General features: G+C 32.7%; 1 protein-coding gene across 5 annotated transcripts in view; it reads right to left on the bottom strand.

Moving 5' to 3' along the window:
• LOC109678959 (inhibitor of Bruton tyrosine kinase) overlaps positions 1–12,790 on the bottom strand; it is an 89,842-nt gene that overhangs the window by 48,248 nt on the left and 28,804 nt on the right. For all 5 annotated transcript variants that reach the window (XM_074079020.1, XM_074079012.1, XM_074079004.1 and 2 more), the window contains exons 12-16: positions 11,747–12,349; positions 10,749–10,835; positions 9,879–9,961; positions 9,760–9,797; positions 9,223–9,319 (exon numbers count right to left, since the gene is read on the bottom strand). In XM_074079020.1, coding sequence (XP_073935121.1) covers positions 9,223–9,319; positions 9,760–9,797; positions 9,879–9,961; positions 10,749–10,835; positions 11,747–12,349 — 908 coding nt within the window. The remainder of the gene's footprint in view (positions 1–9,222; positions 9,320–9,759; positions 9,798–9,878; positions 9,962–10,748; positions 10,836–11,746; positions 12,350–12,790) is intronic.

Here is a 12,790-nt window from a genome sequence, read left to right as displayed (position 1 = left end):
AGAGATGCAATGAAAGATGTAAGTATGACCCACACACAAGAAAAAAAGCAGCTAAGAGAAACTGTCCTGGAAGAAGTCAAGATTTGGACTTACTAGATAAAGACTTTAAACTAGCTATTTTAAAAAAATAAAGGAAACCATGTCTGAAAAATAAAATGATGAAGATAATATTTCATAAAATTAAGAATATCTTTGAAAAAACAGAAATTAAAGTCAATTGAGATTATCTAATATAAAGACCAAAACCAAAACAGAATGAAGAAAAACAAAGTAGAGAAGACTCATGAAGCATATCAAGACATATTTAAGTCCCAGAATGGGGGTGGGATGGGAAGGATAAAAGAAGAATATATGAAGAAATAATGGCTAAAAACTTACCAAATTTGATGAAAAACATCAATCTGCACAACAAACAACTATTTACATAAACTTAGAAAGAATCACATCTAGACACACCACACATTGTTGAAATGTAAAGAAATGAATCTGGAAAGACAGGAAGTAAGAAAGTAGCTAATCATATGCAAGGGGTCCTCAAAAAGACTCAGGCCTTAATTTTTCAACAGAAACCATGGAGGACAGAAGGCAATGGGATAACACAGTCCTAACAGAGAAAAGATAGTCAACCAGAATTCTATTTTCTAGCAAAATTATCCTCTAAGAATAAAAAAATTAAGACATTCTCAGATTAACACAACAAAGACAGTTTGTTATTAGGAAACCTGCCCTAAAAAGAAATACTAAAATGAAATAATTCAGGCTGAGATGAAAGGGTAGTTGACTAACTCAAATCCACATCAAGAAATAAGAACACCAACAAAGATAACTACATAAATAAATAAACTGTGAACGTATTTTTTCCTTAAGAACTCTTTCTTTTCCAACTGCATGAAGCAGAAACAAAACAAATCTATGTTGATAGGTATACAATATACAAAGATACAACGTAAATGACAATAACACAAAGTGTAGGGAGGAGAGAGAGCTATGAAGGAACAATACTTTTTAAAATAATACTGAAATTAAGCTGGCATTAATACAAACAGGGTTGTTTTACAATATCATACTCTACAAAAACACTAAGAAAATAGTTTTTAAAAATACAGTAAAGGAAATTACAAGGGAATTTTTAAAGCACACAAAAGACAGACTAAATAGGGAAAAAAAATCTCAAAATACTCTAAGCACCTATAGAAAAGAAGAGAAAATGAACCCAAAATAAGCAAAAAAAAAAAATTTTTTTAAAGCAAAGATTTCTATTCTAAGAAGAGTAGAGGAGAGATAAAGGAGAATGATGAATTTGACTGATATATTTGTAAGTACTTTTGTAAATGTCAAAATGTACCCTCAGTAGAACAATAATATGATAATAAAAATCTCTTTAAAAAAACAAAGATTAGTCTGGGAATAAAAGAAATGACTAGAAAAAATAAAGATAATCAACAAAAGTCAAAGTTGGTTCTTTGAAAATAAAATTGACAAGCTTTTAGCAAGAATCTTTCTTATACAAAAAGAGAAGACCTAAATTATGGAAATAAAGAGGCAACTTTATAACCAAACATTCTAAAAATAAAAAAGATATCAGAATGCTATGAACTATGAATAGATCTGTACACCAATAAATTTGATAACCTAGATGGAAAGGACAAATAGAAAGCACAACTACTAAAACCGACTCAATACAAAACAAAGATCTGAAAATGCCTACAATAAGTAAAGGGATTTAATCAGTAATCAAAAAGAAAAAAATGCCCACAATGAAAAGTCCAGGATCAGAGGACTTTATTGATGAATTCAACTGAACATTTAAAGAAGTATTAAAACCAATTCTTCCCAATCACTCTAAAATGCAGATGAGGAGTACTTCTCAACTCATTCAATAAGGTAAATATTACCTTGAAACTAAAACCAAGGAAATTACAGGAAAACTAAAACCAATATCCCTTAAATTACAAAAAAAAAATCTCCAACAAAATGTAACAAACGAACTCAGGAGCATATACAAGTATCATACATGATCAAGTGGAATATCCCCAGAATAAAAGAATGATTCTACACATGAAAATCAACCAAATATAACTAATACACAAAAACAGAATAAAAGACCAAAAAAAAATGATCATCTCAACAGACACAAAAACCATGATAAAAAAAAACACTCCAATTGGACTAGAAAGGATCTTCCTTAACTTAATAAACTTAAAAAAAGAAAGAAAAAGAAAAAAACAACTAATATAATAATTAATGGTGAAAAACTGAATGCTTTCCTCCTAAAGTCAGGATCAAGACTAATGTGGCTCAAGTGGTAGAGTACTTGTCATAGCAAGTGCAAGGTCCTCAGTTCAAACCCCAGTAACACCAAATAAATAAAACAGAAAAGAAATTAAGACAAGGATTGCCACTCTCCCCACTTCTATCCAGAGTAGTACTAGAGGTTCTCATAGTCAGGGCAATTAGGCAAGAAAAAGGAAAAAAAGGCATCAAGATTACAAAGAAAGAGATAAAACTGTATCTGTAGATGGGATAATCTTACATATGGAAATCATAAGAAATTCACCAAAAAGCTTTTAGGACTAGTGAAAGAATTTGCACAGTTGTAGGATATAAGATCAATATACATATATAATCAATTGTAAAATTTTAAAAAAGAAAAAAATCAATTCTAATCCTAAATGCTAGTAAAGAACTCAAAACTGAAAATTCCCTTGAAATCTGCTTTCCCTTTAAAGCAGAAGCCAAAAAAAAAAAAAAAAAACCTGGGGAATCATTTTAACAAAGGAAGTACAAGGATTGTACACAAAAAACTTCAAAAACATTAGCAGAAATTTAAGACAAATAAATGGAAAGAATCCTGTACCCCATGTTTATGGACTATAAAACATAATATTGTTAGAAAAGTCAATAGTACCCAATTGATCTACAGATTCAACACTATCTCTATTAGAATTTCACCTTTTTTGATGAAATTGACAAGCTAATCATAAACTTCATGTGAAAATGTAAAGGACCCAAAATAGCCAAAACAATTTTGAAAAAGAATATAATACAAGGACTCACATTCCCAACTTCAAAATGTATTACATACAAAGCAATGGTAATCAGGACAATAAGAGAAAAATACAAATTTGTATGTATGTAACAGAAACATACAAGTCAGCAGAATAGAACTGAGGCTACTAATAAAATCTTTATATTTATGTTCAACTCATTTTTTGAAAAAAAAAAAACGCCCAAACAATTCAATGGGGAAATAGGCAAGTAATGCTAGAACAACTAGATACACACATGTAAAAGAAGAAAGGTGGATCCTTATCCCAAATACATATAAGAATTAATATTAACTAAATTATAAGAGTAGTTATTAGGGGGTCAAGAATATGGGAAATAGGAAAATGTTGCTCAAAGGGTACCAACTTGCAGCTGTAAAATCAAGAAATTCTGGAGATTTAATATACTGCATGGAAAGGCAGTCATAAGAGGAAAGTTTGTAGTCAAGAGTGCATATATTAAAAACACAGAAAGATCTCAAATAAATGACCTAATGCTACATCTCAAATCCCTAGAAAAACAAGAACAAGCAAAACTCAAAACAAGCAGAAGGACAGAAATAATAAAAACAAGGGCCAAAATTAATGAAATAGAGACCAAAAAAACCATACAAAGAATCAACAAACAAAGAGCTGGTTCTTTGAAAAAATATACAAGATTGACAAGCCCCTAGCAAATCTGACTAAAATGAGGAGGGAAAAGACCCAAATTAGTAAAACAGAAACAAAAAAGGAGATAACAACAAACACTAAGGAAATCAAGGGAATCATCAGACTACTTTGAGAATCTACATTCAAGCAAACTGAAACATCTTGAAGAAATGGACAAATTTCTAGACACTCATGGCCATCCAAAACTGAACCAAGAGGATATTAACCACCTAAACAGATCGACAGCACATAATGAAATTGAAGAAGCAAGTCTCCCAAAAAAGAAAACTCCAGGACCTGATGGCTTGTAGGCTGAATTCTACCAGACCTTCAAAGAACTAATATCAACACTCCTTAAAATTTTCATGAAACAGAAAGGGAAGGAACACTGCCTAACTCATTCTATAAAGCCAGCATTACACTCATCCCAAAATTGGACTAAGACATATCCAAAAAGGAGAACTACAGGCCAATCTCCTTAAATAACATAGATGCACATATCCTCAATAAAATAATGGCAAACCAAATCCAACAACTTATCAGGAAGATCATTCACCATGATCAGGTTGGCTTCATACCAGGGATGCAGGGATGGTATAACATATGCAAATCAATAAATGCAATATGCACATTAATAGAAGCAAAGACAAAAAGCACTGATCATCTCAATAGATTCAGAAAAAGCCTTCAATAAGATTCAACACCACTTCATGATAAAAGCTCTAAGAGAGCTAGGAATAGAAGGAATGTACCTCAACATTATAAAAGCAATATATGACAGACCTATAGCCAACATCATACTTAATGGGGAAAAACTAAAACCATTTCCTGTGAAGTCAAGAACTTGACAAGGATGCCCACTCTACCCACTCCTATTCAACAGTCTTGGAATTCCCAGTCAGAGCAATAAGGCAAGAAGAAATAAAAGGAATACAAACAGGCAAAAACAGTCAACATATCTCTATTTGCAGATGACGTATCCTATAACTCAAAGACCCCAAAACTCCTAGACACCATAAATAACTTCAGCAAAATAGCAGAATATAAAATCACCTTACTAAAATCAGTAGCCTTTCTATTCACCAACAATGAGTAGATTGAGAAAGAATATATGAAAACAATTCCATTTACAACAGCCTCAAAATAAAATCAAATACCTAGGAATAAACTTAAGAAAGGATGTAAATGACCTCTACAAGAACTATAAACCACTGAAGAAAGAGATCAAAGAAGACTACAGAAGATCAAAAGACCTCCCATGCTCAGTAAAAATTTTTCAGTAAAAATGGCTATACTCCCAAAAGCAATTTACATGTTCAACACAATTCCCAATGAAAATCATTAGGAAACATGAAAGACCACGAACAGCCAAAAAGACCATTAAGCAAAAGGAGCAATGCTGAAGGTATCACAATACCCAATTTCAAACTATACTACAGAGCCATAGCAATAAAAACAGCATGGTACTGAAACAAAATCAGATATGAAGACTAGCGGAACAGATAGAGGACCTGGATATGAATCCACATAGCTACACCCACCTTACTTTTGACAAAGGCACCAAAAACACAGAATGGAGAAAAGACAGCCTCTTCGATAGGTGTTGCTGGAAAAAGTGGTTATCTACCTATAGAAAACTGAAATTGAGCCATGCCTGTCACCCTGTACTAGTATCAACTCAAAGTGGATTAAGGACCTTAATATCAAGTCTGAAACCTTGCAGTTAGTACACAAAAGAGCAGGAAATATCCTGACTTCCTCAGTAGAACTCCAACAGCCCAGCAACTGAGAGAAAAGATGGACAGATGGGACTGGATGAAATTAAAAAGCTTCTGCACAACAAAAGAAATGGTCTCTAAACTGAAAAGACCACCCACAGAGTGGGAGAAAGTATTTGCTAACTATACATCAAACAACAAACTGATAACCAAAATGTACAGGGAGCTCAAAAATCTAAACTTCCCAATGTACCAAACAATGAATCAATAAAGAAGTGGGCAACTGAACTTAACAGAATTTTTTCAAAGGAAGAAGTCCAAAAAAACACATGGAAAAATGCTCACCACCCCTGGCCATAACGGAAACGCAAATCAAAATCACACTAAGATTCCACCTCACTCCTGTTAGAATAGCTATAGTCAAGAACACCACCAACAACAAATGTTGGCAAGGATGCAGGGAAAAAGGAACCCTCATATACTGCTGTTAGCAATGTAAGCTAGTACATATGGAGGTTTCTTAAAAAACTAAACATAGATCTGCCATATGATCCAGCAGTATCACTCCTAAGGATATACCCAAAGGAATGTAACTCAAGTTATTACAAAGGCACCTGTACACTCATGTTTATTGCAGCACATTATTTTGCAGCCAAGCTATGGAAACAGCCAAGATGCCCTACTACTGACGAATGGATTAAGAAAATGTGGTATTTATACACAATGGAATTTTACTCAGCAACAAAGAAGAATGAAATTTTGTCATTCGTAAGTAAATGGATAGAACTGGAGAATCTTAAGCAAAGTTAGTCAGGCTCAGAAGGCCAAAAATAGCATGTTCTCCCTCATGTGGGGATTACAGACCTAAAACAAATGCAGTAATATTATTAGATATAGGTCACTCACTAAGGGGAGAATGCACACAGGAGGAATAAGGAAAGGGAAGGAAACTTAAAACTTGAATGTGGTTGATGTGCTCACTGCAGAGGAACAAACAAAGTAATCTTAACCTGGCAGAGGCCACTATGGGAAGGGTACCAGAAGTAGTGAAGAGGTCTGGCAGAGATGAACCAATGTGGGTTGCAATACACAACTGCATCAAAGCAACGCTATGAACATCTGTGTAGCTATTTTTATCTCAAATTAGCAAAAACGCTATGTCTTTCTTAGCTTTTATGTTTTCTCTTCAAGAAAATCAAAGAACAAGACTGCAGAAACCATTTCTCCCTGGAAGGCGGGGAGTGGGGGAGTTGTGTTGGGGGAAGGGGGAGTTGGATCAAACAATGAATACACACATAAGTATATGTAAAAATGATAATAAAAGAGGAAAAAAATACTGCATGGTAACTACAGTTAATAGTAATGTATACATGAAATATGCTAAAAGAGATCTTAAGCATTTTCATAAAAAAACAAAAAAGGTAAGTATATAAGGATAATGCATGAGTATGAATAAGCCTGATTATTGTAATCTTTTCACAATTTCTATCAAAGCATCACATTCTACATATTTTATTTGTGAATTACATCAGAATAAAGCTGGGGAAAATTTAATATAAAATGGATCAGAGACATAACTATAAAACTCTTAGAAGAAAACATAGTGCGTTATTATTACAACCTCAGATTTGGCAATGCATTCTCAGAAATAACACCAAAAGCATGAGTAATAACAAAGGAACAGGAATCTGGATTTCATCATAATTTTTAAAAATTTTGTTTTGTCGGGCACCAGCAGCTCATGCCTATTAGCCTATCTACTTAGGAGACTAAGATTGTGAGGATCATGCATGGTTCAAGGCCAGTCCAGGCAAAAACTTCACAAGACCCCATCTCCATCAACAGATGGGCATGGTAGTACACAACTATCATCCCAACCTATGCTTAGGCTGGGATCAAGAAAATCATTGTTCCAAGCCAGTCTAGGGAAAAAAATGTTTGCAAGACCTCATCTCAATGGAAAAAGCTGGACATGGTGGTGCACATATGTCACTCCAGCAATAGCTGGAAGCCTAAAATAGGAGAATCCTGGGCTGGCCTGGGCAAAAGTGAGACTATATCCCCAGACAACCAAAATGAAAAGCGTTGGAGGTTTGGCTCAAGAGGCAGAACACCTACCTGCCTAGCAAATGCAAAGCCCTGAGCTCAAACCGCAGTACTGCCAAAGGACATTATCAAAATAATGAAAACACAAGCCAAAGCATAGGAAATAATTATATATCTGGTAAGAGACTAGTATCTAGAATGCACAAACTATTACAACATAATAAAAAGATAAAAATTAAAATAAAAATAGCCAAAACATATAAATTTTTTTCAAAGAAGAAAAAGGCCATAAAGTGTTTGTAAAAATGTTCAATATCACTAAAGAAATGCAAATTAAAACAGCAATGTTCTACCTATTTCACACCAATTTGGAAGGTTATTTTTTTTTAAAAAGTAGACATTAGCAAATATTGGAAAGGAGGTGAAAAACATGAACCCTTATACACTTCTGGTAGAAAATTTTAAATATATAACCATTCCTAAGCATCTAGCCACATGCATGGGGAGGGTTACCAAATACTCAGAAAAGACTTAATAGGAAAGTCCTTAAATCAAAAAAGGCCTTAACTCTCACCTCTCCCTCATCAACTTATAAATGAATAAATTTAAAGGTGGCATATCTGTATAATGGATTTTTATTTGGCAATAGAAAATAATAAAGTGCTGGTACATGCTACAATGTAGATGGACCTTGAAAACGTTATGCTAAGTAAAAAAAATAAAGTTATATTCAAAAGGCCTCATAATGTTTACATGAAATGTCCATAATAGGACTATCTAGAGATAGAAAGTAGAATAGTGACTGCTAGGTGCTGGGGATGGGAGAGAGTAAAGGCTCTGCTACTAGATACAGAGGTTTCTTTCTGGGGTGATGAAAATGCTATAGAATAAGAAAATAGCGATAGCTGCACAATTTGCAAATATACTAAAAACCCCATATATATGCTTGAGAAATGTGAATTTTATGGCATGTGAATGACATCTTAGTTGTTTTTTTTTTAAAAGGGAAATAGAGAAAAATACCAATGTCTCAGTTAGCTATATGACCAAGCACACAAATCTTCAGAAATCCTGCACTCAGTTAAACACAATCTACTTAACAAAAAGTACCCCAATTACCCATGCAGATTCAGATGCCAGTTTCTGAAAACTCCACCTATTTTTTAGAGAATTACTTTGCTGCATTATACTTGTTTTCTTTTATGGTTGTATTTTCCACTAGACTGCAAATTTCTTGAAAAGAGTAGTATATTTCCCCCTTGTTTTTTTATCCACAATATACAGCTGGGGCTAAAACACTAACAGTAAAATGACTACCACGGAACATTCAGTTCAATTCCAGCAACTGAAAACACTGGTGTTTTGTCTGACAAAGTACATAGATGCAGTTTTTTCAGCAATTTTGCTTCAATTCTTAATAAATTTCTTTCACTTCTGATATGCTCTCACAAGAGAAAAAAATTAGGCAGGAATGAACTTATGTAGAGAATTACCGAAACTATATTGCTTGTCAATTTATTTATCTCATTATATAAGTAACTGGAAATAGAAATGCTAAATCTAATTTCAACCGTTACATAAAATTCTCAAAAGAACTCAAGGGGTAATGAAAACTTTTTCTGCTTGTTTACTGTAATTATTTCCATTGTTTATTTTAAAATTAAATTTAAAATAAATTAAACAGCTTGTTTCAATAACTGATTTCTACCATTATGCCATTAGATCTGAAAAAGAGACAATTTCCCGACTCTTTTTATTACCTTTTATCACCACAGCTTCATCAGTATAGAGGAAGTCCAAAATGACTTTCAGTATTTCAGAATGTATTGGCATTTCCAGAGCTGCACAACTGGAAGCCTAAGTAAAATAAGATAAAATGTAACAAATTAATTAATTTTAAATAATACTAGCATATTCTAATTTCAGTTACTGATAAAAGTCTGGGTAGGAAATAACATCAAAGACACTTAAACACACGAAGCTAAAATGGGATATATATAATTTAAAACATCTTATAAGAAAGGAATAAAGAAATATTGATACAAGAAACACACTGGCAACTCCTAATACATTTCCAAATACTAATGGGAAAATTTTGATTTAAGCAGTTTTAGCAACAATTTTAATTCTTATTGTTGCTATTTTCTAGCAAACTTAAGCATAAACATAAGATCAATACAAATGAAAAACTGGGCTAAAATATCAAGTTCTAATTCTGAATTTCTTTAGAATATAATTTCACAAAAATATAAAGAAGTGCATTTACTGGTATAAGCAACTTTCTATTTAAATCTCACCTCAATCCATGAGCTACTCAGCATACTATGAAAATATTCTGAAAGAAAAAAAGTTTAATGCAGTAAGAACAGTGAAGCAATACTAAAACAAATCCTCAGCTAACAAAAAGTGTACCCACCAAGTCTAGCACAAAGAACGCATTTGTGACAAGGAAATTCCTTTCCATCCACTGACCTCATTGTTACATCACACAGAAATGAACTGAAAACAAAAAAGAGAGAAAAAAAGTTTAATTAAACACAGAAATTCCTTCACATACTTAAATAATAAAATATAAGTACATTAAAAGATTTGTCTTAACTTTTCATCTTCGCTTATAGAATAAAAACCTTGTGGATATGCATGCAAATAGTTACTTTATCTCCCTCCACATCAGGGAAGATAGTAATTGCCTTATAATAAAGGTATTTGAAAAGGGAACTGAGTACAGATATATATTCAAAAATGTCTTTCTTCTGGTTTTCCTTTTCTATTCCAGAAAGTGTATTTATGATAAGTGTCAAAGCTCTAATTCTCTTATTTATATATCCTATCATGCGCCAAGCACAGTCTAGAAATCTCCACAATGTCTCTTTGCCCAAACTTTTCATCTGCATAATACCTAACACAAAATTTTCAATAACAAACATCTTAAAATAGTTTTATTCCTGGAAAATTTATATTAAAGGAAATAATCATAATGACAAAAATGCATAGTTTGTTTTGGTCTATATTAAATGGCAATTATAACAAGACACAAAATTCAAGTAAAAAAATTAAAATTAAAAAATTCCTCTCTTCTTTAGAAAGTAATCAGAAAGAATGAACTCCTTCAATGTCTTATTCAGCAGTTAATGTTTTATCCATTAACTCAGTGGCTGAACATGTTCAGAAATGAAGATTGGAAAAGGTAATTATCTACCTACACATTTTCATATGTGGCAAGAAATCTATTCCCACACTTGTGTGCGAAAATCTAGATATGAAGAGTTTATCCTCATTTCCTTACCATTTTTTCTGATTTAGCTTCAGTTTATTGCCAGTTTTCTTGGCAATAACATTAATTTTTTCATTTTCAAATCTGACCCCATCTAACCTATCAAGAAAAGATATAAATTAATCATAGGCAGATATATTCTCCTATCAAGATAAACAAATACACAACAAAAAAATCCAACAAATAAGTTTACATCTGAAAATATCTTACCTCCTAAAAAAGTACAATACACCTCTATTCCAAAGATAAAATAAATCTAACTTCTTCAATTTTAATTAAAATTCAAAGTCAAATATCATTATTGGCAAAACAAAAATCAATTCCAGACCACAAAGTCCTTCACTATTTTTAAATAGGAAACATTCACTGCTCCCACCCCACAACACAAGGTCATACTGCCACAAACAACATAAATGCCTTAAAAAAAGAGAAAATACCAAAGAATTTCATTTATAATGTGACAGACTCTGTGTTGGACACTTACATATGCTGTATGACAAAGCTTTACCAGCAACATGAAGTGAGTAAATATTATCCCTACAATTACTTTATAGGGAGAGAGAGACAGAAAAACTGCGGTGTGAAGAAACTTACCCCCAGAAATAGTAAAGCTAGAAAGCATATACTTTGGAGGTTTTTCCATTATCAAAGATCTTTTCAGCACAATACACTGCTTACCACTTTGATCCTATCCTTTAATAATCAAACCAGGAAGTCTCACAGAGATAACTCTACCAGAAATAAAGACAAAACATACCTATGCATGTACCGCTCCCAAAAAGAGAGGTTTGAGAAAAGAGGGAGTAGGAAAGGGAAAAAGGAAAAAAAAACATGAAAGAATATTTGGAATGGTGGAGAGGCTCAAGTGGTAGCATACCTATCTAGCAAGCCCTATGCCCTGAGAAAATTCACCACTCCCCCCATCCCGTACCACCAAAAAACCCGAAACTTAAAAGGAGGATTTAATGAAGTAAATATAAGAACAGATATGTATTAAGGAAGAGTCATACCTACTACTCAAATTACTGAGGCCAAATTTCTTTGCAGCATTTTGTAACATTCTTACAGGATCATCTTCCCCAATACCTTTTCCTTTTTTAGAAGATTTGGGTTTGCTTTTCTGCTTTTCACTAATTGTATGGACTTGAATATTTTTGTAAACTTCAAATGCTGACTTCTGATTATCATCTCCATGACAATTCATTTTATTCATATGGCAATTCAGAGGGTCCTGATAGTCTTCTGATTTTTTGTTCAGGAGCATTCTTGGTTTGAAGCCATGAGTTAGAAAGTCACAAGTATCTGTATATATAAATTGCAAAAGATATTCAAACAAATCAGGGTGAACTTTATCTACCACAAAGAGATGACATCCTGCAGAATCTTCATCTTTACGGTAAACATCTGTAAATTCTAAAGTGGTACCATCTGTAAGAAACAATTTCTGAAAAAAGTCAGAACGCACTGCCAAAATATATTTATGTGCAGGGAAGAGTCTATTGCCAACTTGAAATGTCACATCATGGATGTTGTCCATTTCATCTGTTTCCATCAACAGTTTGCCAAACTCTTCAAAAAAGGACGAGGAGGACACAGTTGGAATTTCATAAAGGCTAGAAATGAAGCAAAGGTAATTATTATTTTTAAGAAAATGAGAGAGAAAAGCAACTCCAGCTGATTCCCTTGAAAATTAAGTGTTTTATTGCTTATTAAAGAGAAACATTTTAATTTGGTAATTCCCAAAATATATCATTTGTGCAAAGTATTATATTAACCTTTAATTTTTTTCCATTCTTTTTTATATTTTTCTTTTCATACTAAAATGACAAGAACTAAGTTTTTCTTTGAAAATAATATTCTGTATTTCTACAAAGAAATGTTAGGGCAATGTAAATTCAAATGGCTGTTTCTTAAAATTATTAAACACATAACTAAAATCATTTTAAAAATAAGTAAAAAGTAGAGTCCCCAAATGTTTCCTCAATTATTTATCTTTTATTTTAGAAGTGAAGAACAAACAGAGGTCTGAGAAAATACTCCAGGCTGTACATTCA

This window comes from Castor canadensis, chromosome 1 (genome assembly GCF_047511655.1).
Source record: "Castor canadensis chromosome 1, mCasCan1.hap1v2, whole genome shotgun sequence".
Taxonomy (NCBI): domain Eukaryota; kingdom Metazoa; phylum Chordata; class Mammalia; order Rodentia; family Castoridae; genus Castor; species Castor canadensis.
This window is presented reverse-complemented; position numbering and strand designations above follow the sequence as displayed.